Genomic DNA, 25605 nt, shown 5'->3' with positions numbered 1-25605 from the left:
CCAAAAGTTCAAGAATAACTAAAATGCATTGATCTAGTAATTAAATCAACGTTTTTTAATTGAATATTATATATTTCCCCCATTTGGTTACTTTATTTTAATTATGCATAAGAAATTTTTATCTCATAATTCTTTTCCGGACACTGAAATTCCAATTGGAAGCATTGGGATCGCACATCCACCGACGAACGAACACACCATTTGCGTGAACGTCATCAATATGTGGCAAATACTGTTAAATATTTGTCACTTATTCTACAGAAAACCAAGAAGTATCCGGTAGCTAGAGTTCTGTTATCAAAATAAAATTATAACGCTAGCTGGTGGGTGGAACAGGCAGTGTTGGGGAGTAACGGAATACATGTACCGCCGTTACGTATTTAAAATACAAAATATGAGTAACTGTATTCCGTTACAGTTACCGTTTAAAAAGGTGGTATTCAGAATACAGTTACTTTGTTGAGATAAATGGATTACACGGCGGTATTTTCCTGTTTCATATTGTCGCGGGTCAGGACTGTTTGGGTTTTGTTTGACAGCTATGTTCTGTTGTTCCAGGTGGCAGCGTTACGGTTGCCATGGTTACAGGGTGACACTCTTTCTCTGAGTGTTTCCTGGGTGAGAGAGCGGCTTTTTGTTGTTGTTGTGCTAAGCTAATAGGCAGAATGCTACTCTAAAGAATGTAGCCTCATGGGCAGTGTAGTCCGTGCTGCAGGGAGAATGGACTGCCATACACGTTATGGGTCTGTGACCGTGAGGAGGGAGAAAAAGGCGAGTGGAAAAGTACGAGTTGTCATCGAGCAAAAACGGGAGCTGGAAGCATGTAAATATAATAATAACCACTGCAGCCAAGAAGAGTGCCTGACGAGCCCAGTTGTAAGTAAGCTGTTAAGACTCGACTGTAGGCTGTGTTCGTGTTTTCCTCCGAAACAATAAGTTCCGTTGGAGCAGCCTTTCAACGCCTCTCTCTGTCTCTCGCAAGCAAAGTTGACCCAGACAACAAAGTAAAGCTATTTTTCGACTACGAGCCCGACACAGACCCGAGGTATTAGTCAGAGGTCCCTTTACTACGGGTTCGGAGCCCTTCATAAATCACAGCAATAGTGCATTCACGTAGTTGTAAAAAGCATGATAATATATTAAGTAATCCAAAGTATTCAAAATACGTTACTCTCATTGAGTAACGTAACGGAATACGTTACAGAATACATTTTGGGGCATGTATTCTGTAATCTGTAATGGAATACATTTTAAAAGTAACCTTCCCAACACTGGGAACAGGCCATCATAAACAGAATAACACAATGAAATTAGATTAACGAGTGGCTTTCTGAACATACATAAAGTTTTAGTTTTGTCTGTGTGAGACTCAGAGTGTACCGTTTAGCTGCACGACCTTTATTGTGAAGCACAGTAAGCGGAAGCAGCTTGGGCTGTTGTGTGCAACTTGATGCCGGGTCCGAGCCGGACGCTGATGCGGATCTTCATCTCCAGACTTTTGGAAGTTGGGACTCTTTAAAGGTAACAAAGCCGACGCATTAAAAATTAATATTGAAATGTCTGCTAAATATTACATGAATATTGGCTTTTGCTTCACCAATAAGACAGCAAACAGCTCCGTGTCGCAGTGAAGCTAACGAGCTAGTTAGCTGAGCAAGTTGTAACAGGAATAACCACAGGCGTGTTAACAATGCATGTACTTTGATGTATCGCCTTTTTGGCTTCGTCTACTGTATCAAGAAAAATATTTTTCACTAGGCTTGTTTTTCAGAATCTTCTGGAATTTTGATTAAAATATCTAAGTGCTATTATTGCTATTTATTTCTCCCTTAATCTCGTAAACAGTTCCCAAATCTACATGGATGCTCTGTTTCTGATCAAGAATAGAGAAATAGAGGCTTTTACTTTGAAAGCTACCGTTTATCAAATGTAATTACCATTTAATTAAAAGGCAGCTTCGTGGAAGCAGATGCAGCTTTCATTTAAATTTTTGTTTGTGTAAGATGTAAAATTAAATATGTTGTAGTATGTTCATTTTTCTCGAGGAAAACTGTTGTACCATAAAAATAGGCGATCCTCCTGGAGTGACCCTGAAAACAGGGAAGAAATCTGCGGATATCAAAGCAACTGTTTGAATAGTTCAAGGTGCAGGAAACTGCAATGCAAAAGACAACGGTGTAAAAAAATGCTCCTCTTTCTTTTATCTGCAGACCACTTGTCCTTCCAAAGCCTGAGGCCATATAAAAGTAGAGATAATGCTTCCATCCTTTAAGCCAATCCAAACAGGCCACATATGTAAACGACACTCCTAAGGTGACATGCTGGCTCTCCTGTAGTGACTGTATTTGTTTTTTTTTCTTGCTGTGGAAAGAAGCTGTTTGCCTCACTTACTGTGATATTAGTGAGGCAAGGGGATGGTAATGGCTACAGGGTTGGGTGGACAGGGTATTTAGAACTGATCTTTGTGTCTTTCTGCCCCAGTTCCTTTATTTGCGGCTGCTTGTTGACTCATTGAAGGAACATTCCCGATGGCGCACAGGGTTGCCTTAAGGGCCCAACACCCTCGGTCCATCTGGCTTATGGTGCTGCCGATGCTCCTCACCGTCCTTTTGGTGGCAGTTTGGGCAGAGGGCCAGGACTACTATGAATTGCTGGGAGTCAGCAGGGAAGCGACGACCAAAGAGATACGACGGGCCTTTAAGCAGCTGGCGCTCACCATGCACCCTGACAAAAACCCTGTGAGTTACACGGACAAACCACAATCCAGAAACACAAAAAAATGACACAGTAATTCTCTGAAATCTGTCGCGTCTCTATGAAACCCTGACAAAACTGATGCTTATCGACTATTTCAGGGTGACCCCTCAGCCCACGAGAAGTTCCTGCAGGTCAATCGTGCCTATGAAGTTCTGAAGGATGAAGACCTGAGAAAGAAATATGATAAATATGGAGAAAAAGGACTGGACGAGCAGCAGGGCGGACGCTATGAGAGCTGGAACTACTACAGATATGACTTTGGTAAGTAACCAATGGGATGTTACAACACTTGAATGTTTTTACAATTGTTTGTATAGAAATCGTTTTATGAGGATATTGTAAAAAGAAAAGAATAGCTAGCTCTGCTGTGAACAAAGAGTTGTTCAGTATTTAAGTTCGTCTTTCTGTCCAGGTATATATGACGATGATTTGGAGATCATCACGCTGGACAGTGGAGACTTTGGTAAGATATAAAACATATTCTGTTTTTGCTTTAGTGTACAAATGAGAAAAACCTTCATCCTTTTTCGATTGTTTGATGTTTTCCTTTCAGAAAAAGCCAACACGTAAGAACTATGTAAATTTAAAGATTTCTCAAATTTATTTTGATTGGCTTTTGAAATCTTGTTGTTCTTGTTTAATGACAGACATCATACATTGCATAATTAACTTCAGAGGTGTCAAACACATTTTAGTTCATTGTCATACAGAGCCTGAGCTAATCTTAATTGTGCTGGAACAGAAAAACAGTGCAATGGCCCCAAACAACCAATCAACCCACCAAACAAACAAACTGTTTGTTTGTTCTTGTATAAAAACATTTTAGCACATTCTCAAATGTTCACATTTAGTTATCCACAATGAGCAGTCTGAGAGGACTGAAGAAAAATTATTTTGTCTGAAAGACAAAACACAGTACAAAGTCCAAAATCTAATCTGTAGTTCTCACCCCTCAGTCTTATGTTTGACATCCCAGACGCACATTTATACACTTGTAATTACTATGTGCGGTTCCACACATTGTAATTGTAATAGTCCTACCCACTGTCACATAGACATCAGGTTCCATTCTTTCATGGTAAATGGCCTGTATTTGTATAGCGCTTTTCTAGTCCCTAAGGACCCCAAAGCGCTTTACACAACCTGTCATCCACACATTGACACACTGGTGATGGCAAGCTACAATGTAGCCACAGCCACCCTGGGGCGCACTGACAGAGGCGAGGCTGCCGGACACTGGCGCCACCGGGCCCTCTGACCACCACCAGTAGGCAACGGGTGAAGTGTCTTGCCCAAGGACACAACGACCAAGACTGTCCAAGCCGGGGCTCGAACCGGCAACCTTCCGATTACAAGGCGAACTCCCAACTCTTGAGCCACGATCGCCCCATGACTGATGTCTTTGTCTTCTTCTGATTTCAAATTCTCTGCTCATGAGTGAAGAGGCTCTCAGTTGTTTGTCTTGCATGCTGGATTGGTTCTAAAATGTTTTTTATCCTGAACTTATTTCATATCTTGTCATCAGACACAAAGAGCCTAATCTGGAAGTAAACCTGTCAGCAGCAAATCAAATTGAAAACACAAAGGGAATGTTTAATGGTTTTCTTGTTTGATTTTAGTTTTGGGTGAGCTGCAGGGTACAATTCAAACTTTGAAGTTTGGGAATGGCTGGTCCAACTCCAGAGTAACTGCTATTTGCTGTCTGTTTTTTTTGTGTGTGTATATATGTGCCGTAAACCTTTTTTCCTGTAAGTCTTCAGACCTTAGCATAAAGCAGAACAGCTGTGCAGCTTTCTCCAAACTGTAGTTTTACCCCACTCTTATCAGTGGGAGCAACAGTAAAAGGATTTCAAAGGCACCACGACACAAACACCGTGTGAGAAACAAGAGCGTAAACAGGTAGTGACTGACGTGTCTGTGTGTCTGCTTCAGAAGCAGCAGTGAACTCTGGAGAAATCTGGTTCATCAACTTCTATTTCCCACGATGCTCCCACTGTCACCAGCTGGCTCCGACGGTAACACTACACAAGAAACACACTAAACACACATCCTCAGTCTTGCACCCTTTTATGATTTTGTTTTCTTCTGTGTTATATATGCATCTGTTAGAAAAACATTCCTGGTTTTGTTAGTTTCTTGCTCAAGTTGTAACTTGATAATAATCACATAGACAGAGTTAGACTCTGTGTCAGACAGAGTGAGTTACTAAAATATGTACGTGTCTGTTTGCTTTGACCTTTGCATGTCACAGTGGAGGGATTTTGCCAAGGAGATGGATGGTGTGATCAGGATTGGAGCGGTGAACTGTGGAGACAACAATCATCTCTGCAGGAGGAAGGGCATCAACAGCTACCCCAGTCTGTACATATACAGATCAGGACAGGTGTGTTTGCTGCTTTTTGTAGCAAAAATGGATATAGCTCAACTTTGAAAAATGAATGTAGTACATGCACATACTGAGTTAGCTCAAGCACCTGAACACTACAAACCTGAGCAGGCACCAAGTAAAAGTTTCAATCGAACGTCGATAAATGAGTTTAACAGACTCATCAAAGTAATGACAAAAGCTTGAAACCAGTTGTATACAGTTACCAGTGTTAGTCCATAATTGAACTTTTCCTATGATAGGCAAACAGCTTATTTATCCTTTGCCTCCTTTGTTTGTTTACACTAAGCAAAAAGTGCATGTTAAGGAAAATCAGTGAGTACGTTCTCATTCAAGGGTACATTTACTTCAACTACTGATGCTGTTGGAGAACCGTGTATAGCTTTGATTGCACTCTGTTGTGGATGCGGAGACAGACAGATGGAGACCCGACAGCCGAGTGGTTATTTCTGTTAAACCTCTTTGATGTTTGCTGCTTGAGGCACATGTTTAGTTGGTGCATTGTAATGTCACTTTTCCGCTGATGAGTTTGTGCATTCACACATTCACAAAGTAAAACCCAGACATAAAAGTTTGCGCTCACTGTTTGAAAGCTTTATTTAACATGTTCCATGTTTTGTTTCTTATAATTTCTTATCAATTCTTTGCATTTCTGTAGAGACCAGAGAAATTCAATGGGGAGCGCAATAGAGACAACCTGGTTCGCTTCTCCATGCAGTTCATCACTACAACCATCACTCAGCTCTGGCAAGGTGAACTACAACCCGCGACCACACTGAGATGAGCTAACTTTGTGTTAGCGAGCAGTCTGGCTAAACTTTCAGTGAAATACAGTCTGTGGAGAGTTTTTCTGTTGTTCGAGTTTATTCCTCATCCTATACGTACTAATGTTTTTTTTCCAGGTAACGTGTTCAGCGAGATAGAGAGCGCGTTCTCGTCAGGGCTTGGCTGGCTGATCACCTTCTGCTCTGACAGTGGAGGTAACACATGTGCACAGTCAGCTTTTTTTTTGCATGCTAACACACACATACACACACATACAAGACTCTTTATGAAAAGACAGGCAGATGTGTCACAAATCAGTCTACATAACCATGTGCTCTGATACGTGGACACACAGAGTGTACTGGTGTTATCAAGCTTGTTGTTTAAAATAAATGGTGTTTGTCTCTTTTTCAGATTGCCTGGAGCCAAGAACGAGACAGAAGCTGGCAGGAATGTTGGTGAGACAACAGCAGTAATGTTTTTACAGCTGTTTATCACAGAGACATGCTGTGTCTGCTGAATAAATGAATTCACTTTAAAGATTTGAGCCAGTAGAGCATTTTATAAAGCCATGCAGGGAGGGGCACGCAGCTTTGGTTTTCAGTCTCCCACACCCATGACTCTTACACCTGAAATACCCACTCAGAGAAATGCTTAAATCCCACCAGACACACTGCAGTGTGATTCAGAAGAATCCCTGAATCTGCTTTGTGCGCCACATCACTTACATAAAATATTTTTTATGGAAGTTGCTTCAAGCTGCACGGAGCAGATAAGGAGGACAGTAAATCAGGCATAGAGAGAATCTAGTCAAATTATAAGGCCTGGTGCAGACCACATGCTCTGCTTCTAACGATCATTCAGATTTTATGTCATTTGAAGCTGTGTGAAGAACAGAACAAAACTGCTTTAGAGATGTGATATCACAGACACACAGCAGGTGTGTTTTATGGGATTGGTTAAATTGGCCCTGGATGGATTTAGAAATTTTCAAACACTTGAAGAGGTCATTTTTTTCCTCTAAAGTACTTGAGAAGAGAGAAAAGTCAGAGAGAGAGATTTTGAAATGACAAGGAGCAGGGGCATCTTACTACACGTAAAACGGCTGCAAAAAAAAAGATGTACAGGCAGAGCACAACGGTCAGCACAGCACAAAATTTGGGTCCTTCGCTCTAGTTAGCGGTCAGCGCAGCGCATGTCGTGTCCTATGTGAAAGGGCCTTGAGGATATATGTCACTAATAATGTTAACACTGTCCTACATGAAAGACAAAGACAAAAAAAAAGGCTTAAATGCTAAATTCTACTTATGTGAATGTGTCACCAAAGAGACCGTGTGTCTAACCACAGTGTTGCTGTGTGGCTCTTTATATTTTTCAAATGATAAGCTTTATTTGGGGCTGATGAATGACAGGCAAATGTTTTCTCTGAGGGGTTGTGTGTCATCTTCATGCATTTGTCCTCTAACCTTTTGAAGTGAGGACGTACTTTGGATTTCCAGCTTGTCATTCCAATCTAATAGCTGCGAGGAACAGCCTTGTAAACGATGTCTGTGTGTGACCGACAGACCTATGACAGTTAGTGTCGTCTAGGCAATTTGATTGAATCCTATAAAGGTAGCTCACTATCCTCAAGTTATGTTTCATTTGTAACGTACATTGTGTAATGTTAAAAATCTTTTAAAAAAATCTAACTTTTATTTGTAGTTCTATCATGACAAGTTTATTAGTAGCTGTGATGCTGATGTATGTGTTGTAATAAATACTACAGCACCTGTTTGATCTCTTTATAACTGCTAAGTGTTTGTGTCTGAATGTAGGATGGTCTGGTTAAGGTGGGATGGATGGACTGCACAGCAGATGAACAGATCTGTGCAAGTTTCCAGGTAAGGGTCAGAAGTACTATAGTAATGGTACTTGCATGAGATATCTGTGTAGTTGGGTTTATATACAATGTAAGTGGGAGTATCATCTGCAAAGATGGGGGTAAATGGTTTCTACATAGTGCTTTTCTACTTTACCTCAGCACCCAAAGCACTTTATACAGCATGCCTCGTTCACCCTTTTTTCCACACATTCACACTCCAATGAGACAACAACGTGGTGTTCAGTATTTTACCCAAGAATAGTTTGACATGCAGACTGGAGCAACTAGGGAACAAACCAAACCTTCCAATTAGTAAATTAGTAGATGACCTGCAATACCCCCTGAGCTACAGCCAGGAGGGAGGATGATATTTTGTCAACACATAGTGCTCTGCTTAGAACTGACTTTAGACTGATTTAGTTATTTCCAGCAGTATCGCCTGCTTGGCTAATCTTTCTGTTGTGTTTCAGGTGACCAGTGGAGCAACTGCTTTATTCCCACCTGGAAGTGCTTTGAATAAACCAGACAGTGTACTTGTAAGACGAAGAACACACTACTGTCTGTGCTAATACTGTGTATAGTACTGGAATACTGACTCTATGTGTATGTGTTTCAGTGGCTGAATACTCTGGACAGTAAAGAAATTTATAATCAGGTCATCAACCATCTACCTGATTTGGAACTTCTCACCAGCGACAGTTTCCAGGTATTCTGACTCCAGATGCACAGTCCACCTGTGCATAATACAATTACTTGTATTGTATTACAGCGCAATTCAATATAATACAGAAGTACAATGTAAAATTGTTCTGATGCAGTGTAACTTGTTTCGTCCAGAGTAAATTGGCCCATCATCGCTGGTTAATCAGTTTTACATTTGGTAACAAAAACTCTGCCTCCAACGAGTACAAGAAGCTACAAGCTTTCCTCCGAAATGACCACATACAGGTATCTGTCTATCTGACTGTCTGTGCGTGTCTCTGCATGTATCTGTCTGCCTGCCTGTCTGACTGACTGTTTGTCCTTCCAGGTTGGCAGAGTGGACTGTATAGCGGACTCAGAGCTGTGTCAGTCTCTTTACATTCATAAACCCTGTATGGCTGTCTTTAAAGGACTGGGAATCCACGACTTTGAGATCCACCATGGTCAGTACTACATTTGCATTGTACTGGGCTCAAAATGTGGTCATAAATATTTTGTACTTGTTAAAAAGATTTGTATGTGTAAAAAAAAATTTGTGCATGCGTAAAAAAGATTTGTGCGTGCGTAAAAAAGATTTGTGTGTGTGTAAAAAAGATTTGTGCGTGCGTAAAAAAGATTTGTGCGTGCGTAAAAAAGATTTGTGTGTGTGTAAAAAAGATTTGTGCGTGCGTAAAAAAGATTTGTGCGTGCGTAAAAAAGATTTGTGCGTGCGTAAAAAAGATTTGTGCGTGCGTAAAAAAGATTTGTGCGTGTGTAAAAAAGATTTGTGCGTGCGTAAAAAAGATTTGTGCGTGCGTAAAAAAGATTTGTGCGTGTGTAAAAAAGATTTGTGTGTGGACTTAGCCAAAAAAACCCTGAAAGTTACAACTACGAATTTTGACCCTATTTTTCTTCCTTTCATCTGATTGGTGAATGTCATGTCAATCACAAATGTAACAATCCAATCAGAGAACAGATGGGTTTGGCTGTCGGAGGGGCGCTTTTTTTGAACTGCAGGTCTTTGAAGGGAATAAATGCCCTTTTACATGCCAACCCAGCGTTTTCCTTCATCACCACGAAGGAAAACAGTCTGTGGTCGTCCGAGTTTGGTGATTTTTGTGTCACAGGACTACGTGTTTAATACAGGAACTTCCACAGCCTTTTCAACAGCGCTGCGGACGCAGGGGGGGCAGTGTTTTGGAAATGACAGTCTTCATTACAAAGCTTTCTTCGTTATGAATTAGCATACATGTTTTTATTGAACATTTGAAGAACTAGCAAAAAAACCAGAAACTCTTGTAGAGGACATAAAGTCAGAGATAGAAAAGACAAGGAGCAGGTGCATCTAGTACAGGTAGAGCTGCTGCAAAAACCCACAGAGCCCAGCAGCCAGCAACAAATTCTGGATCCTTTGCTTTTAGTTAGCAATTAGCATTAGCAGCACATCCTGCGTCCGATGTGAAAGGACTTTTATGCTGCGCACTGTGACTCACAGCAATGGTCCTGGGTCAGCCCTGACTTTGTGCTAAACTAATCCTAAAGTAATAATGGTATTTCTAACCACTGACATACCACAACTTTATCCTTTCAACAGCTGCTGAAAGTTAGGGGACCTAACTGCTATCGGATATTTATATAGAGATTACCCTTCAAGGACCTGCAGTTCAAAAAAGTGCCCCTCCGACAGCCAAACCCATCTGTTCTCTGATTGGATTGTTTAATTTGTGATTGACATGACATTGACCAATCAGCTTAAAGGAAGAAAAATAGGGTCAAAATTCGTACTTGTAACTTGCAGGGGTTTTTTTGGGCTAAGTCCACACACAAATCTTTTTTACACATACAAATCTTTTTTACAAGTACAAAATATTTATGACCACATTTTGAGCCCATACATGTTGCTCTCCACTTGCATTTTATTTGTTTAAATTAGTTTGAATATCTCTGCATGTTTGAGGAGGACATGTACGTCTTGTCCAACTAGCAGTTTGTTACAAGGTTACAAGGATAGAGGAGTTCCAAAAAAGGGCTCATGTTATTATTTGAGGAGCCAGTTTGCTAAGGTTGGTTGAACAATGGCTTATTAAGTTAATCCGTTCAGAGAAGGTTTGCTCATCTGCATTAACTCGTGTGTTTTGTGTAGGCAAAGATGTGTTGTACAATATTGTGGGTTTTGCGAGGGACAGCGTTCGAGCTTTTGTCACCACTCTGGGGCCGGACAACTTTCCTTCAGACAGAAAGGAGCCGTGGCTCGTCGACTTCTTCGCTCCGGTTTGTATTTGACTACTTTAATCACAATTATGATGTTGTGCTTTATCTTTTGGTGGCAGATTTTCAAGTAGGTGGTTATTTTAGTGGTTAAAATGATTTATTAAGCTGTGACCTCAAAAGTGAACAACAAACTCTTCCTTTATTTATTTATTTACATTTGATTCACTACAAAAGAGTTTGTAGTTGTTGCATCTAAATCTTTTAGTTTTAGTTGATTAAATATTACGAGATTATAGTAGACTAAACCTAAAGTTGCTTCAGTGACTAAAATACAAAGTGTAAACCACTTTGGAACAACCAGTAAATAAATTGTAAAATATATCCATACTGTTCTCTTTCTTCTAAGCGTTGATATTTATGTTATATTTGGCTGAATGCGATTGAGAAGTTACACACAGCTGTGATAATGTGACAATTGACTGTAAAACATTGATAAAAGCCAATCGATGAGGCAAGTTACTCTTATCAGTCCAGATTGACTCACATTGATTGCATTGTCTTTTAGACGGAGTTATTTGCAAAGCTTTGGAAATCTGTCACAACACAAAATCAGGATCAAGAGTCTGAAAGTGAAAAAAAATAAATTTGAAACCCAAAAAAAGAAGTTAATGAAAACAAATAAATTATTTAAAATAAAATAATTATTAAAGAAAAAAATTGTATTTTTTTATTTTTTAAATATAAAAAATATCAGAATTTCACTTTGAAATAGCTTTTGACCCTGATGTAGCTTCACGTGACTGCATCCAGTCTGAGCTGGACTGGGATCGTTTGGAGACACGTCTCCCACCAGGCGAGCTATTTGTGCATTCTTCAGTTGCAAACAATATTCAATGCAATCACTGTTATTTTTTATTTATTTTATAATTGCAGGGTTTGACAGTTTAATACTATCTTTATTCTAGTGTGACTGAGCTATGAGCTAAGGGACCAAACGTAGCACAAGAGTAATCTGCTGGTTGCGCCAAATGTTTTTGGCACTGATGATGCAGCCAGTCAGAGTCCTTGTTTAACTTCAGGGCTGGTGGTGGTGCTACACCTACAACACAAACAGTCACTAACTCCGAGGCAGATATGGACCACTTTGTTGGGAGCATTGTGAGCTTGTAAGAGGCAAGAAAGACCCTGAAACACTGAGAACGCTGTGTGAACAAGGGCTAATTAATCGAGCTTTGTCAACCGTAGTAAAAACATTAAAAACCAAAAGTGAGAAAATGGGACTTAAAATCAGTTTTAATCTATTACCACTTTGTGAAAATTGAAGTTTGTAAATAGCACTAGTTAAAAACCAAACTACTGACGTGATAACGACCACCGACAGCCTAAATCCTTGGTAGCTCAGATTTGAACATTGGGTAAGAATTGTCGTTGCTACTTATTAACCTCACAAACATTTGGCTCTTGCTTGCAGTGGTGCCCCCCGTGTCGAGCTTTACTGCCGGAACTGCGAAAAGCTTCAATCCAGCTAGCTGGGCAGATGAAGTTTGGCACTTTGGACTGTACCATCCATCACAACCTCTGTTCTAGAGTAAGCACACACATCCGTGTATATTGTTGATTTTTAAGCTTAAGGCTAAAATGTGCCGACCAATTAGTAATTTACTTTTCTCTTTTTTCAGTATAATATTCAGGCTTATCCCACCACAGTGATCTTTAATGGTTCTTCTGTGCATGAATATGAAGGCCATCATTCAGCTGATGGCATCCTGGAGTTTATACAGGTACTACATCAAATACAACTGAAATGGCTCCTCTTTGCCTGGATTTTTGTCATCTGTACACCGTTTGGTCAAAATGTACCTTTAAGAAATTTACAGCTCCAGCTGTAATGAGTAATCTTTTTCAAATGAATCAGTAATCTAATCAAGTAATCGGATAAGAAATACTTGAGTTTCATTTATGAGCAATAATAAAAACTCAAAAGAGATTACAGGTCTTTCAGAATGAACTGCTCATTGGTTTCCATTTTGGAAATTGCAATATTTTAAAGTTTCACTGCATGTAAAAGAAGAAACCCAGCTAAACCCTTTAGCTGTATTTGCATACCATATTAATTTCATTTTTTTTTAAGAAAACGCTTTCTTAAATGCAAATATATATATATTAAACACATTTTTATTGGCTTGTGAAAAAAAGCTTTTATTTTTATATATTTAAATATTAGTGCAATTTAATTGATACAATATTTTATATTATTTCACTTTAATCTGAAATGTTTTATGAAAGCACTTGACGTTTATATGGTTTTTTACACCCCATGTCCCCCTTTAGACTGATCCCTGTTTACTGCAGGTATTGTTTCCATCTAAAATAGGACGGCTGCTGTCAGCCTTCAGAGAGCTGAACACGGGTTCGGACGAAGTTAACGGTTCATCTGAACATTTTAATACAACTTCTGGAGATTTACTGCAGATTTTTCTGTGTAAAACAAACAGCGGTGGACGGAGCAGCTACAAACTTTGCTTTTCTTTACGTCAGAGTTTGATGATCGGGTGTTTTGATGAAGGACTCCCGCTCGCTTTCCCCCACTAAAGATTAATGCCTTTTACCATTGGTGATCACAGGAACAGCCCTGCTGTTTACGTCACTAGAAACATTTTTCTTTCATTCTACCTGAGCTCAATGTCTCAGTAACGGCTCCGTCTCTTTGCTCTTTGTGGTGTGTAAACAGACTCCGGGTCCACGTTAAACTGCCAGCATCATCATCATTGCTGCTGTTGTGTTATCAGTGTTTTTGTTTAAAACTGAGGCCTGAGTGGGCTGAATGTTGTCCGACTTTTTATTCACACGCTGCTCCTAAACACATTTATTCTGAAGGTTTGTTTTAGTCACACCTGTGTTAAGCGCTCACGTTTACATCGTTTAACACATCAGTGCAATACAGAGCCGTGCATTAACCAAAGCATCGAAGCAAAGTTTGTGTTGAGAATTTTTTTATGATCAATTTTTTTTTATTACTCAGTGAATCATTGCAGCTAAAGGGCTCATCACCACTGTCAATATTATTACAAAATAACATTTGATGCATAGTATAATTTTTTTTCATTGCTGTTTTCCTTTGGTTGCCTTTGGTCTCAAAGTGGAGTATTTAAAAGACAGTGAGATCACAAAGGGCTTCTTTCTATCTCTGCAGGACCTGGTTAATCCATCGGTCCTGATTTTGGATCCTTCAAGCTTCACAGAGAAAATTAAAGGTAAAACCTGCTCCTGACAATAATAATGGATTGCATTTATATAGCGCTTTTCGAGACCCTCAAAGTGGTTTACAATTCCACTATTCATTCACTCTCACATTCACACACTGGTGGAGGCAAACCACTGGGGCAGGCTGACAGAAGCAAGACTGCCGCACCATCGGCCCCTCTGGCCATCACCAGTAGGCGGTAGGTGAAGTGTCTTGCCCAAGGACACAACGACCAAGACAGACAGAGCTGGGGATTGAACCGGCAGCCTTCCGGTTACAAGATGAGCTTCCTAACCCCCTGAACCACGGCCGTGACAATAAACTGCTTCTTGCACAAAGGGCTAGTTGCAAAGACTTTGAACAGCACTGTTGTAAAAGAACTTGACAGCTGCAATTGCTGTTTTATGAAAACTACCCATTCCCATCTTTCAGTTTAAAGCACCATAGAGGCCGGATTATTAAAGTTAAAGTCTAACACAGTGGTCTGTTTCTCTGCTGCAGGTCGAGATGAAGGACAGATCTGGGCGGTAGATTTCTACGCTCCCTGGTGTGGTCCCTGTCAGGCTCTGATGCCTGAATGGAGACGCATGGCCCGGGTATAACTCACTTTACATGTGCCATATATAGACCATAGACACAAACTGAAAGAACACAAGAAGGAGAGCTGTATAAACTTTAAAGGTCATCTAGCTGCTTCACTCTACTGTCACCTGATCAGTAAACTTCAGTAACCCTGAGCCACTGGAAGCTCGAGCCATGACACGGCCTCCAGCTTGTTCTGCTGTTGTATGCTTTAGATGAACCTTAGTAGACACTTTTTGTATTTTGTTTTCAGAATGTACAAAGGTCTCAATTTGCCATTCATAATTTTCCTGCTCTCTCTTTGATAGATTTGTTTCTGCAGCATGACCTGTCCTTGACAGTTAATGGCATATTTCTAAAAACTGAGCTGAGATTCTTTCCTTTAAACCCATATTTATTGTATAACATAAGCTTGAATGCGATTTATTAAACAGTTAAAATAGCCAAATTGTGCCCTGGTCCAAAAATATATGAACCTTAAAGGAAAGAAATTCAGTTTAGATGTCAGTTTTAAAATTAATACCTATGACTGAATCTGCACAACTCCACAAAACAGTGAATTTGTGAAGAAAACCAGGAACATTGGGATTTTGTTTATGAACCTAAAGCAAGTGACAGAAATCAGCAGATGAAAACAGAGGGTCAGGACTCAGCTAGCAGAAGGAGAGAGCAGCCTCTAACCTGACGCCGTCTTGGTTTCCATCCAGCTGCTTTCAGGTCAGATCCTGGTCGGTTCGGTCGACTGTCAGCGCTTTCAGTCGTTCTGTCAGAGCCAGAGTGTGAGAGCATACCCAGAAATCCGCCTGTACCCTGGAAACAGCCGGCAGCCAGATCGCTATACGTATGTAACTCACTTTACATGCTCAGATGTCGGGAAATGAATATTCCCAGGAGATGAGAATATGGATATGAGTTTCATCACAACATCTCAGATGATCAGAATTATTTGTTTTACCTTCTTACATCTTCTTTTTACTTAGATTATTGATTACTGTTTCCTTTTCGCCTGCCTGTCTCTGTAGGAGTTATAATGGTTGGCACAGAGATGCCCATTCACTGAGAACATGGGCACTGAGGTGAGATGCAAGTTGCCTTTTCTTGTCTTTCTGTATTTCTTTAGGGTTTTTCTTTCTTTCTGCAGTAAAAGAACCAATGAAATGGGACGTGTACAGTGTTAATAGTTGAGTTATTCTCTTGTGTGTACAGTTTTTTACCCAGAGCCTCTGTGGACCTTACTCCAGAGACCTTCAGATCTCTGGTTCTGTCAGGTCGGGATCACTGGGTCCTGGACTTTTATGCCCCCTGGTGCGGACCCTGTCAACACTTTGCCCCGGAGTTTGAGGTCCTAGCTCGGGTGTGAAAACTTTGCTTCTCTGCATGAATCTTGTTGCTTTTTTTCTGCAGTGACTGATGAGACAAACCGAAAGTAAACTTCTCCAACAGACTGTGGGACGAAGCACAAATTAAGAGTTTCTTAAAAGTATGGTTTTCTTGTAGTCAAGAGTCCTGCAGTCATGCTTTTTGTGTGTGTGCGATTGACAGATGCTTAAAGGCGAGGTCCGGGCAGGGAAGGTTGACTGTCAGGCTCATTATCAGACCTGTCAGTTAGCTGGAATCACCGCCTACCCAACTGTCAGATTGTACCCATACCTGGGAAAAAAGAGGGTAAGCACACACACACACACACACACACACACACACACACACACACACACACACACACACACACACACACACACACACACACACACACACACACACACACACACACACACACACACACACACACACCGTGACTAGCACTGTCACTTCAGAGTAAGAATGTTCTAGGATTAGACTTCATGGCTGTAGCCTCTTTTTATTTTGTAAAAGTTGTGTTGCTTGCCATGTTTTTCTCCATGCTTCAGTTTTTTATGTTTGTTTTTATTTTGTTTTGGTGAATCTGTCTTCTCCCAAATATTTTTGTTAATTAGGAATCAACTCCTGATTTTTCCCCATTCTAACATTTTGTCCATCAAATACCATTTAAAAAAAAGTAAAAGCAAGGTTTATAATCTAATGTTTTATATTCATCACCAAAAAAAGAGCTCAGTTTACTTTTATAAAACAAAAGAAAAGCAAAAAGCACAGCCTTCATCATCAGATTTGATGGGAAAGAATCAGTTATGGATTGACTTAATAGTGGAAAAGATTATAATGTGTGTGTATGTGTGTGTTCTGACAGCATGAACAGAGTGGGGAGCATATCAATAGCCGAGACGCTAACGTGATCGCTGACACCGTCAGACAGCGGCTACAACAGCTGTTGCCACGGTTACACAATAAGCCAAAGGTAAGTGCCGGTTAACTTCAAGCACAAATCAACCCAGCCGCTGAACTGGAGTCTGACACGTTTGTATGTTGTAGGATGAGCTGTGATGGAAGCGGGCGGTACTGTGAGGAAGATGAGCCACCTGATTGGTCAGGTAGAGACAGAAGTGAATTTGATTGGCCCAGCAAGATGATCAATCGGTCAACACTCCTTTATAGAAGCTACAGCTGGAACACTGGGACCGACTGTTACCTGCTGTGCTGAATGTACTGAACACTTCTGCCTTGTTTATGTTTGGTTTATAATTGTCTCCATTGTTTCTATTTACTCTATGAAGTAAAACTTTGGGACACTGTGTATTGATCATGTTACTGACACACACACACTCACCGATCCAATTGTTGACATAGTGTTGTATTTTATTGCTCATGTAAAAACTGTTTGAGAATAAAACGGTTCGTTTCTGTTAGATGTGTGTGCATCCCTGTGAGTTTTACAACCGTCCCTGCAGGTTAAATTCAAAGTATACAAAGATGTTGACAAGATTCAGAAAAAAGAAATAATCACAAAGTATTAACTCTTTCAATTACTTTGTTTTTTTCTCAAGCAAAAGTGCCATGCATTTCAATCTCATGGTTTCTCAACACTGTTGCTTTTCTGTGTGTCAAACTGAGTTTTTGGGGATTGGATAGGGGTGCATCCAGAGGGACATGAGGTGGCAATAGCCCCGCTGAAAACATGATCGTCCACCTCAATGCTCTGTATGGACCCCAGAACGTAAACACACAGCTGTAGATGTTTTCTTAGTTATTCACACTTTGGACCAGCAGGTGTCACTGTTCACTCACTGTTCACTCACTGTGTCATCTGGCTGAAAACTGTAGGAGACAGGAGCTTAAGAAAAGTTGGATTGACAAGATAAATACGTGCAGACAGGGTTTATAAAGTCTCTGAAAAGAGCTCAGAATATATCAAGGATTGGGTGCCCGCTGAAATCCTCAGTAAAAAAAAAAAAAAGGTTTATACTGTTAATGCGTTAAAGTTAATTAGATCATTAATTACTTGTTATATGTAATATGTATTCCCACAGAAAAAACAAACAAATAAAACTGATGCATTTATCTTATGCTCTTGGAAATTTTACACAAATAAAAAACAAAACAAAAGCAACAAACTGTATTGAAATAATTTGGAGCTTTTTAATGGTTTGTAATGGCTGTGTATCTTAAGAAGGGCAGCAGGTGTCACTGTTGCTTCTCTGTGCAGTGACTTCCCCAGAAAAGAGTTGATCAGGAAACAGAACCTGTGCACTGATTCAACTTTTGGAACACGGGCTTATCCACAACGGACCTGAGTCACATTACATTACCATGAGAACATTACATTGTGTCACGGTTCTGTATTATGTGGTCTGAAGAAAACTAATCTACTATACTCAGTGTTGGGGAGTAACGGAATACATGTACCGCCGTTACGTATTTAAAATACAAAATATGAGTAACTGTATTCCGTTACAGTTACCGTTTAAAAAGGTGGTATTTGGAATACAGTTACTTTGTTGAATTAAATGGATTACACGGCAGTACTTTCCTGTTTCATATTGTCGCGGGTCAGGACTGTTTGGGTTTTGTTTGACAGCTACGTTCTGTTGTTCCAGGTGGCAGCGTTACAGTTGCCATGGTTACAGGGTGACACTCTCTCTCTGCGTGTTTCCTGGGTGAGAGAGCGCCTTTTTGTTGTTGTTGTTGTGCTAAGCTAACAGGCAGAATGCTACAGGTATAGCTCTAAAGAATGTAGCATCATGGGCAGTGTAGTCCGTGCTGCAGGGAGAATGGACTGCCATACACGTTATGTGTCCGTGAACTCGAGGAGGGAGAAAAAGGCGAGTAGAAAAGTACGAGTTGTCATCGAGCAGAAACAGGAGCTGGAAGCATGTAAATATAATAATAACCACTGCAGCCAAGAAGAGTGCCTGACGAGCCCAGTTGTAAGTAAGCTATTAAGACTCGACTGTACGCTGTGTTCGTGTTTTCCTCCGAAACAATAATTTCCGTTGGAGCAGCCTTTCAACGCCTCTCTCTGTCTCTCGCAAGCAAAGTTGACCCAGACAACAAAGTAAAGCTATTTTTCGGCTATGAGCCCAACTCGGAACCCGCCGTATTAGTCAGAGGTCCCTTTACTACGCTTCGGAGCCGCGGACCTTCAGTAACAATAATAAATCACAGCAATAGTACATTCACATAGTTGTAAACAGCATGATAATATATTAAGTAATCCAAAGTATTCAGAATACGTTACAGAATACATTTTGGGGCATGTATTCTGTAATCTGTAATGGAATACATTTTAAAAGTAACCTTCCCGACACTGACTATACTATACTCAATAAATTAAGCTGTAGATAGCAGCTGGTCTGCTAACCTTGTGAACTGAAGCCTAAAGTTCATCCATGCCTTCGGTAAGACAGAAAAAGGTGGTGATATTAATGTTTCTGTGCATATAATTTTCATCGAATCTGTCTCTGATGATCACACTGGGAAACTGGCCAGGTTCACATTAAAGATTTCTTGATGATAATGAGAAACTCTTCTTTGTCTTCTGTAGCAGTAGGTGAGAGTCTACCTCAAAAGTAAAAATCTACTAAGCAGCAGTGATGCTTATATCTGGCTAATTTGCACCATAGTGTAAAAGATGAATGTAGCCTCTGGCTCTGAGAAGCAAAGCCAATTCAGGTAATGCCTTTTAATGGCCACCAGGGGGGGATACCTGTTGCATGAAAAACCCTGTAGAAGTCTTTGGGGAAAGGGCTCTCAGCTCTGACTGCAGTAAGCACTTTCCTGATGGGCTCACTCATTTTGGTTCATACCTAATATAACATTATTTCCATTTTATACATTTTGGTCATTCTAAGAGTCAGAAAGCACGATTAACTGGATATACGTCTTGGCTAATGACTCATGATTTTTAAGTTGTTAGCTAACAAACGTGCTTGCTGGTTCCAGTTTGAAAACGCCAACACTGTGATGTGATGACAGTGAAAACTTTCTTCTCAAGGAGTTCACAAACCAGTGACGTCACAGTAGCTACACCCATCTAAATCCATGTGATTCGTGAAGATTATTCTTGATTTTGCTGATAACCTATTTGTTTGGCAACAAATCACATCTTGGGCATAACCAACAATTAATCTCATCCCAGTGGGAATGCGAATTTCGCAGTAATCCATCCAGTTGGTGTTGAAAACAGAAAAAAGGTCAAACATAGTCCTGTGAAAAAAATATTTTCCCAGGGCTCTGTGCGGCCCTGTGAAAGTGCATGCCATGATTCAATTGTTTGTAGAACCACCTTTAGCAGTAATTATAAGTAAGTTGAAGTAATTGCTTCTGTAGGACTTTATCAGTCTCTCATTGTTGAGGAGGAATTTTGGCCCGCTCTTCTTTACAAGGTCCCACTACAGTATTTGAGCTCTGGACTTTGACTGGGCCACTGCAACACCTCGATTCATTGATTTTTCAGCAATTGTGTTGTAGATTTGAGATGTGCTTGGGATAACTGACCTGTTGCATTACCTCATATGGGCCAAGTTTAGCTGTCAGACAGATGGCCTCACATTTGACTCTAGAACACTTTGGTTTTGGTTTGGTTCATGGTCAACTCAGTGACTGCATGGTGCCCAAGCCCTGCAGCTGCAAAACAAGCCCAAATCATCACCCCTTTACCATCGCCACTGACAGCTCCTATGAGGTGTTTGTTTTCGCTGAATGCTGAAAATGTGTTAAGACACCTGAGAATGCTGCACACCTACAAACTGCCAAAACTTCTGATTTTATAGAGTTGTTTTGATTAGCAGGACCTGGTTGCTACTTACCCTATGCGGTAGATGAAACGTGAGAGGATCACTGAGGTTAGCGTGGTTCATTTTATGGGGGACATGAAAATTAAATTACTTTATGTGTCCATGTGATCAGTGACACCTATAAAAAATATAATGCTAGGCATTTGTGTTTCAGGTCTACCTTTAGTAATTCACCTGTTACACAAACCTTACACATTATACTGTTGGACAGCATCACGTCCCTCTCTATATAAATCTGTATATAATTACATACAAGTGTAACCATCAGACATAGAAATTCTCACAGTCTGGAAAAGACCAATAGTTAAAATGTTCTCTATTACTGTAATTACCTAAATGACCTTAGATACTTTCCACTTGAACATTATTAGAGGAGGACATTTCTATGTAGTCCCCCCCTTTACCTCTTTCTCTCTCTCCGTTTTGTGGGCAGTTGGAGGTCAGCATTGACGCAGCACTGCTCCATAAACCACTGGAATCACTTACTGCGTGTGCATTCTATTGTTTCATTATGTGAAATGGAGCAACAAGTTGGACAAACACTCGCTGAGTTATTGTGGGAACCGACCTGGTAGTCCTGTGCGTGTGTGTTTTGATGATGATGTCAGATTACTTTCCGTGTTGGACGCTTGGAGATTTGGCTGGCCATATTTGAGTTGGAGAGCACCGCTTCCTGTGACGCTGTGTGCTGCATAGAACAAACTTTTACATGCCTTATCACAATGATTAACACACAAGAGAAAATCCTGCCAGAGTAGCTCTGTGTACGTTTAAGCTGTTTAATTTTAGCATTAAATAACATCATTAAGAGAAAAAAGATTCCACATTTCCATAATCATTTGTTGATGTTGTTAACACTGGAGAAATTTCATTTAACCTTTAACACCACCAAGTGTTAAACAAGACCCTGAAACCCCTATTAGCACAACTCCAAGACCACTAAATTTAAGACAACATCATGATCTGAAACACAGGAAAAAAGGATTGGACAGAAAAAACAGGGCATATATCAGACCAAATGAGGGATATGTATAATACTGGAATGAACTATAACTGAAGCACTGGTACTGGATGAAACCCTGTTAAAACTAGTGCCCCAACACCAACAAGAAATAGTGGCCAAAAAAAATTCAGAGAAGGTGGCTAACAAACAGATATTTAGCCAACTATGCCAAAACATCACAAGATGGAAACACACTAGGGCTAAAAATAATAACTAATCTGAATCAGGACTGCAACATCAAAAGGTTAGAAGACCAAAATATGGCAAATACCAGACTGAACTGGCGACAAAGCATCAGTGGATACTGGCTCAAATCAGGGTTTGAATTATACTAGGAAAAACATTAGATTGGAAAATATTGAAAGAAAAATTAATAAAGGCAGCAAAACAGAAAAAAGGACTAAACATTATGTCATAACTGACCAAACTAGGGCTTAAACCCCCCAAAACACTAATACCAAGCCCTGGCCTAGAAACCTAGGTCAGGATATCAATGGGATATCAATCCCTGCTAGGTGACTATGGTTTCAAACCACGAGTCCAAAAACTAGAGCTAAAATGTAAGGTGATAACATATAAAACTCCTAACACATTACAAAATTATTAAATTGATTTATAGATAGAGATATATAGATTAAACCCTGGCTAAGACATCAGAGTAATTCTGACCAACATGTGAAACAACATAACCAAAATATTGGATTACACCTGCTACAGAGACTCATTAAGCAGGGATGTCAAACTGTATGTGGGCCACATTCAGCCCACTTTGATCTTAATGCGGGCGAGTGAAACTGTTCTTTCTGTCATCATAAAAATCTTTAATTAACATATTGAATCCCTGAGATATCCTAATATAAAACAGAGAAAAGCAATTTCTACAGCACGTCTCAGTCTTTTTACATGATAATTTGTAAAATTACAAAGTTCTGGTTGCTCACTGTCCAGACTGTCCTGTAGTTTCAAAACAAAATTTTTGTTGATTGAACTGAAATATCTAAATTAGAAAGTAAAACACAGGAAATTTTCTGACATTTAATTGTTTGTCTATTATTTTCTGTCTATTACAGTTTCGGTGTAATATGAATGGCTGTGGGGGGGGGGGGGGGGGGGGGGGGGGTCTTTATTAGCAGAAAAAAGCTGTAAAATGTCTGATAATATAACTTAAAGTCCAAAAATGTATGTCCTCCATCATATTTTCCAAAGCTGTCTAGCGGGCTGGATTGGAGTCTTTGCTGGGTCGATTCGGGCCACCGGGCCTCATATTTGACACCGTGCATCAGAGAGTCTGATAAAACCCTAACCCATTATTGTTGGGTCTTTACCTTACAACCAGACCCCAAACGGTCCCAGTAGATGGCCACCCCTCCCTGAGCTTGATTCTGCTGGAGGTTTCTTCCTGTTAGAGGGTAGTTTTTCCTTCCCACTGTCACCAAATTCTTGCTCATAATATAATTATTGGGGTTTTCTTTGTATTACTGTAGAGTCTTTACCTTACCATACCAATCACCTCGAGGCAACCACTTTTGTGATTTGACACTATATAAATATTATAAATACTATATTATATTGAATGTTGATAATATTGTATCAGTATCAGTGAAGCTATAGGAAAAGCTAGGGCAAAAACACCCTAGGATATGGCAATATACCAGACTACATCAGATTCATGTTGCATAGAAAAAAAATGAAAAAGGGTTAAAACATTGACGAGAAAATTGACCAAGCTAGCACTGAAACGTTGTCAAGTGCTCTTACAAAACGGGCTGAAATACAACCAAATATTTGACAGCACCAGATGTGATGACACATGAGAAAAGCCAAAGAAACATTTCTACTTGTGCTTTTTAGTTTTATTTCAATGAGTGTTTAAGAACTTGATGAACAGATGTTGGGGGGGGGAAAAAAAAGGATTTAAAGCAGCTTTAACTTCTGTCAACAAGGTCGGCCGGTGTCAAACTCTCTGCTGTGTCAGCACTCAGGAACATGAATAGAACCACTCAGCCTCCAGAAACAGACTACACCTTATCCCAGCACCAGGTGTGTTTTCAGTCAGGCAGTCAGCTGAAGTCAACACGGAGCACAGACCAGAGAGGACAAGAGCGTGGAGGACTAAAGCGGAGGAGGATAAGGTGTAATGGCAGTAAATCCATGAAAACATTTTCTCTTCCCTCTCATGGAAACTGCAGCTGAGAAAACACTGCTGGAAATTAGTACTCAGGAACTACTGGAAGCAGTACAAACACACACACACACACACGCACGCACGCACGCACGCACAGTGGCTAGTTCATGCGGCTACTGGTCTGCTTTGTTAAACTTTACTCCCATCAATAAGAAACACTGAAATTCTGAGAGTTCAGCTTTATTGCTTTTAATCTGGTGTAGTTCAAGGTGGTGAAGCCCTATATGAGCCTTTATGGTATGAATCAGCCTCAATTTTAAGGCCGATTTTTAAAACAAAACAAAAAAACCCCAAAAACAGACACACTCCAGCTTATCTTGTCTAAATGTTTAATGGTTCACACTGCTACGAGAAGTCCAGAATTCAACATATCAGGGTGTTAGTACAGAGTAGTGTGGCACTGAGTGTTAGTGTGTTTACATGAACAGAGTTACTGTGCGATAATGAGAATACTGTTTATTTGAGGCTGTGTTCAGACAGCAGCAGCAGCAAATTGCAGTTCAATTAAAAAAAAAAAAGAAAAGAAAAAGACTTTGCTCACTGATCACATCTGTCAGAGTAGGGACAGCACAGGTGGGAATGGTAACAGTTTGGATGGCTGCTGTGACAACAACAACAAAAAAAGTTTTTCAAATGACTTTAAAAGTAGAGGTGATGCTCATACATTTTTCAGATGTAAGAGATTAACATCCAAGGAAAAGTCTGCAAAGCCTGCCATTCCTCTGAGAAGAAAACCACAAAACACACACACAAAAGGGAATGCTTAAGGCAAATGACGCCAACTTACCTTGGTCACACGACCAACAGTAGAGTATTTTTATTGTCAATCTGTGCAAAAGCCATTATTTTATATGCTTCATCATCATTATATCCATTCCCCAGATTTTGTGGCCAACCCAACAGCACATTATGTCAAGGTAATGCACTTCATGTGTGCTACATGTCAGTATATAGTATGTGAATATCATAATGGGAATACGTTTTTACTTTGCCTCTTGCACAAAGTCAATGGCTGCGTCCACAGAGAACTCCAATAAAAGCCTAGAGTTTAGTCGCAACAAAAATAACGTGTTACAAAGTCCCTTTTTTAATATCTACCTACAATTTTAAACGAGAAATGTTAAAACTGGTTAACCATTCCGTTTTCTAACATTTCCAACATGATTTTTTTTTATTATATTTTTGGATTCTACTCAGTTAGCTTTGGATGATTCTCAGCTCAAGATAATCCTTATTTTTCTTGGCCTTGGTGCAGTCTATTTTAGCTCCCTTCGCATGCCATTCAAGATCACCTTCTTCTGATTGGCTGCCCTTCATAAATAGGTTTGGACATAATGTTGGTGGAGCTTTTGTGCTCCACAAGAGATATGTACCAATACAGGATCCATGTAATACAGATTAATATTACCGAATTTAAGAGAAATGCAACAAGCACACATTTAAGGACTTTTTGTCTGCCATCGTGTGTGTTTTCTGACTCGCGACTGTCATTTTATGAATTTATCACATATTCATAATTTTTTTTAGTCAAATGATGAAAGACCCCTTGCAAATATAAAAAAGGTTTTATGGCCCACAGTTGGCTTTCACATGTACTGAGATGTGTATGTAAATGTATGAATATTTTTGGTGCAGAACGTCCAGTTTTGGATATATCAGACATAGAAACATTGACACTACCAACACTACAGTTCTGACGAGGGTGACGCCATCAGCGTTTACATCCTGTCACGAGCAGACGCAGGCATCCTTATGCACGG

At 40.0% G+C, this 25605-nt stretch overlaps 1 protein-coding gene across 1 annotated transcript; it reads left to right on the top strand.

The window, feature by feature from the left end:
• The first annotated feature begins 1416 nt into the window (after positions 1–1416).
• Positions 1417–17270, top strand: dnajc10 (DnaJ (Hsp40) homolog, subfamily C, member 10). The gene is made up of 25 exons (XM_085384870.1): positions 1417–1521; positions 2482–2738; positions 2856–3018; positions 3170–3220; positions 4690–4772; positions 5009–5140; positions 5802–5895; positions 6046–6123; positions 6323–6366; positions 7726–7791; positions 8243–8308; positions 8389–8478; positions 8610–8720; positions 8803–8917; positions 10597–10724; positions 12136–12252; positions 12344–12445; positions 13858–13918; positions 14410–14504; positions 15198–15331; positions 15513–15566; positions 15697–15844; positions 16033–16155; positions 16715–16822; positions 16897–17270. The coding sequence occupies exons 2-25, from the start codon at positions 2529–2531 to the stop codon at positions 16906–16908; spliced, it is 2385 nt and encodes a 794-aa protein (XP_085240996.1). The 5' UTR covers positions 1417–1521; positions 2482–2528; the 3' UTR covers positions 16909–17270.
• The last annotated feature ends 8335 nt before the right edge of the window (positions 17271–25605 follow it).

This window comes from Rhamphochromis longiceps, linkage group LG16 (genome assembly GCF_057381845.1).
Source record: "Rhamphochromis longiceps isolate RC_006_pf linkage group LG16, R_longiceps_female_GT1.1, whole genome shotgun sequence".
Taxonomy (NCBI): domain Eukaryota; kingdom Metazoa; phylum Chordata; class Actinopteri; order Cichliformes; family Cichlidae; genus Rhamphochromis; species Rhamphochromis longiceps.
Note: the sequence above shows the minus strand (reverse complement) of the source record. Positions and strands in the feature narration are given on the sequence as shown.